The sequence below is a fragment of the Corvus moneduloides genome, chromosome 6 (genome assembly GCF_009650955.1).
Source record: "Corvus moneduloides isolate bCorMon1 chromosome 6, bCorMon1.pri, whole genome shotgun sequence".
Classification (NCBI taxonomy): Eukaryota; Metazoa; Chordata; class Aves; order Passeriformes; family Corvidae; genus Corvus; species Corvus moneduloides.
Genome location: NC_045481.1, coordinates 37,577,675 through 37,582,095, shown reverse-complemented (window position 1 = coordinate 37,582,095; position 4,421 = coordinate 37,577,675). Strand labels below are relative to the sequence as shown.

Genomic DNA, 4,421 nt, shown 5'->3' with positions numbered 1-4,421 from the left:
GTCTGTTTCAATGTGCTCTGTTTATTCCAACACCAGAAATGGAAACATTGGCAATACCTGGCTAACCTGCTCCAAATGATGGCACCATCAGAAAGGTTTTTAAAATTCTTATGAGTTGATCTTTTTTAAATGTAAATACTTCATGTGTGATTTATGTGACATTTTCATTCTGACAGCTTGGCATTTATCATAAAAGACAGATAACACATATGATGTGTTAGTTTATCACCTCTAAAAAAAATAACCATCCCAGACACGTGGAGGAACAATGTTTGGGCTTGGGATAATGATTATGATTGGGCTGGGGCCAAACTGGATAACCTTGAAACTTACAGAAAAATCCAAATTTAGATCCACCATACAGTGACCCAATCCTAGTCTCCCATTTACACCATGCTACCTGCCACACCCAGGCAGAGCTGGGAGAGTTTGGGAACTAGGAAAGGATCAGGCCTGAAAGCTGACTCATACCTGATATCCTTGTATTCTAAAGACAAAGTAAATGCAAGTCTTTAATAGTGTTCCCTGTCCTTCTCTTTATTCTCACAGAAAGTTAAAACCAACACATATGAAAGATGTAGGAGATAGAGGAGGCTGAAACAGAGAGGCTGGAATATTTCAACACAGTTGCTTACTAAAGAAGGTGGCAAAGAGGACGACAAGAAGGGAGAAGGGAAGAGATGGTAGAATAATATAAATTAAAAGGGAACAGAATTCAGCTGTAGCTAAGATAATTACCAAATGAGCAGTGTAACTCAGTTATGGTAAGCTTAGCCCAGACACAGGCAGGATGAGTTTCAGCCTTCTTGTGAGCTGCTGTTGCTGCTGTAGCCACATGTGACTTTAAGTATCGTACCCAAGGTCTCAGGATGACCAGTTTTGTCCCACATGTATGCCAAGATGGAGAGTTATATTTGGGTCCTCAGAAGTGGCCACGTAAACACTGTTATTATCTGACATGAACAATCCATTATGATGGGTTGGGCAGAGAATGGAGACAGTTTATTCTCAGTTTAATCTTTTTCAGTGACCTGAAAAGCCACTGTATTATCCAGTATTATCTCAAGCTGTGTCCTTGGCAAGGTTTGGAAAGTCCTCAGGGTTTGTGCTTCCTCAGTCACTGTGTTCTGGCCCAGCTTTGGGGCATTAATTTGAGAAGCCATCCCTAAACTGCAAAAGCCCTCACACACATGGAGCTTCCTCCTGTCACTTGCTGTAGCCTCTGGTGGTGACCAAAAAGCTGGGAGCAGCTCTTGTTCTAGTCTGGGACTAAATATGCTGGCTTCCACAGATGTCCCACTCAGGAAGCACCTGAATAGCCATCCTGGGTCTCCTACACTGTAGAGCAGAGCTACTCCTGTACTCCTGCAACCCTTGAATGCCACTTCATCCTTGCTCTTGCCATTGCCATGGCTTCCCAATGCAGGATGAGGGATCTGCCCCCTAGCAATAGAGGGGTTAATGCTGCTTTTCAAATCCCAACTCAGAGGATGGAACGGACAAGTTCCTGAATCCCAGTGCAAACCAGGCAGCTCTATGGAAAACACCTTGTACTAAACAGGGATTTTGTATCTAGTTGCAGAGTGACTACTTTGACAATGGAACAGTGGCATGTGCCAGCAGTTTTTGTTGAACTTTTAGGGCTATGGCTTCTCATGTGGAAATGGGGGGTTTGGGGTGCTTTTTCACTGGGTTAACCTGTCCCAGATGTCCTGTTGGGTCTCAGTAGTTAGAAGAGGCTGAATAGTAGAGGAAGGTGAGGAAGTCCAGCAAACACTTCTCTTCCTTCTGCCTTCTCTCCCCTTCCTCCCTTTTGTTCTTTCTTCTCTTTTCCTTCATCTTCAGAAGTTTCCCAGTACTGGGCATTCACCTCTGGATTATCGTATAGCTCTTCAGGCATTTTCTGGAATATACCTACACTTCCCAGCATGTCTGGTGAGATGTGGCAACACATTATTGCAGCAGAAGTAAGGAAAGAATGTAATCCAGGGAGCAAACAGCTGTGTCCTGTATGTGTGAACAGTGAGGACTGGCACTGATGTTACAGCTTGAAGAATAAAGCCATGGTGCTTGATTCAGTGCCACAAGAGGCCAAAAGAGTTTATTTATCTTCAGGTCCTAAAAACATTTAAGATTCACCAGTTCCTTTGATTTTTGTGTGGTAATATTGCACTCCTCTGTAAGTTTTCCCACTGCAGTTTGCACTCCAACTGGCAGTGTGTGCAGGATTTCAGTCCAGCTTTCTTACGGCTCTCCTGCCTGTCACTGTTAACACAAAGCCCTTCTAAGAAGAGCTGAAGTCAGATTCCCTGATGGGGAAAATTCCCCTTGGTCTACTGCTTCCAGCAAAGCTTTGCTCTCTTACACCAGCCCAGAATCTGGCCTGTGCCATGCTACAACAACTGGAGTACTTCCGGAGCCCATGGGACCAGTGTAGTGTAAGCCTCTGTAATTGTAGGGCAGAAGAAATCCTTACGAGAAAATACCATAGAAACATGTCCTTATTCTAATGGCCATTATTTTTTTCTCATGAGACAACTAAAATCTGCAAAACTAGCTACCTTCTGGAGGGTGCTATTGCCATACGTGCAGAAACACACCATGTAGCTGGGTGGGTACATGGGGGAGACACAGCAGCAACAGCAAGTGTGCATGAAGGTTTTAGCAAGCACCAGCACAGAACCTCTCAGCCCAAGAGCTGTAGTGATGCCAGCGATTTACTATCCCCAAGTGCAACTAGACTTCCTACAAGCACTCGAATGGATGGCTTTGTCAGTGTCTCCTCCCAGCTGCCTCATTGCAGCAGGAGGCACCGGGGAGGGAGTGACATTTCCATTCCAGTAATGAAATCTTCTTGGCATTGCTCCAGTCCCCCAGGAATTCCTATCAGAAATGCAAATGACTTGGGGGGGAGTGAAGATTAGAGTTTGCAATGGAATTATATGAGTTTGCTGTGCCTCAGTTTCTCCATCCCCCTCCTGCGGATAATGTAGTTTCCCTGCACTCCTCCGTTTAGCCAGGTTTCCAGGGTGTCGCAGGAGCTGCTGGGCAAGTGCTGCACGCTGATGGCTGTGACAGAGCTAAGAGCTGCATCGTGTTGTAATGATATTGCTCCTTATGGCGCCTTTCAACCCAGATTCTCACCGTAACTCCTACGAAAAGGCAGCGCCAGATTTTTTTAAGTACTGTTTGTAAGTGACTTTTTCCACGCCGTGATAGTAACCCTGTGGCAGCGGAGATCTCCCTCCTAAGTTCTCTCCCCACTTTTCCGCTAGTGGAAAAGTGGTCAAGGCCGAGCCGATCCTGCTTGAAGGGCACGGGTGGATCTCCTCACCTTGCCGGTGCTCCTCCACAGCCACAGCTCAGCCGCCGGGATGGAATGACCGACATCCAAGGAGCCAGGGGCCGAACGGTGAGGAGAGTATGGCCGAAGGAAGGAGCTGAAGCTGGAGAGGGCCGGCCGAGGGAGATGGGGCCGGGGGTGCTGCGTACATGAAGCGGGGCTCTGCTCATCCCGGCAGAGCCTCGGCTTGGGGGAGGGCTGAGTCCCGGTGGTGGCCCCAAGTCCCCCTGCCCTGGGGGCTGGATGGTGCGCCGGGGCTCTAGAGGGGCCACATGCAGGTAGGGGGATAACCGGCGCCCCGGCAGCTCCCGCGGATGTGGGTCACCCGCTCCCGGCGCTCTGGAAACCAGGCCGCCCGGCGGAGCAGCTCTCGAGGGGCGCCGCCTCCACACACCTCCTGGACCGCTGCCGCCCCGCCCCGGCCCGCCCTCCCGGGGGCTCGGAGCCCGGGCCCCGTCCCGGGGCGGCGGAGCGGGGGCGGCGGGCGCGGTGATTCGCCGCTTCGGGGGCGGTGGGCGCCCGGCTCATGCATATTCATGACGTGATGTCAGAGGGGGAGCACAGCGCGCGGTGACCGCCCGAGAGCGCCATTTCCTGAAGGAGGCGGTGGCGGCTGGGTAGGGGCGGACAGACGGACTGACTGACTGACTGACTGACGGACGGACGGACGGACCCGCAGAGTGGCGCCGCGGCGGCCGAGCCGGCAGGGGGAGATCGCCCGGCGGCGGCGACCGGACCGGACCGGACCGGAGCGGACCCGACCCGACCCGACCCACCGACCCGCGCCGTCGCCCCGCAGCAGGTTCTCCCGCGGCTCGCCCCGGCCGGAGCCAGAACTTTGAGCGTCCCCGTAGCCTCCCGGGAGAGCCCGGTGTCGGGCGGCGACGCGGGGCAGCCCCAGCTGCTGTCGCCGCCGCCCGCACGGGCGGTGGGAGCCCCCCGCGGCGCCGGGAGCTGGGGGGAGGATGGTGGTGCGGGAGCGATGGAGCTGAAGCGGAGCATGGCGATCCCGCGGCTCCTCGTGCTGGGACTCTGGGCTGCGGTACTCCGGGACGTCGCTGCCGTGGCAGGTGAGCGG

The 4,421-nt window shown here is 52.6% G+C and overlaps 1 protein-coding gene across 1 annotated transcript in view; it reads left to right on the top strand.

Moving 5' to 3' along the window:
* Window positions 1-4,221: 4,221 nt before the first annotated feature.
* The window catches only part of TYRO3 (TYRO3 protein tyrosine kinase), a 41,413-nt gene continuing 41,213 nt past the window's right edge, over window positions 4,222-4,421 (top strand). Inside the window, exon 1 of the mRNA XM_032113530.1 lies at window positions 4,222-4,413. Within this exon, the coding sequence (XP_031969421.1) occupies window positions 4,326-4,413 (88 nt within the window). The 5' untranslated portion in view covers window positions 4,222-4,325. The remainder of the gene's footprint in view (window positions 4,414-4,421) is intronic.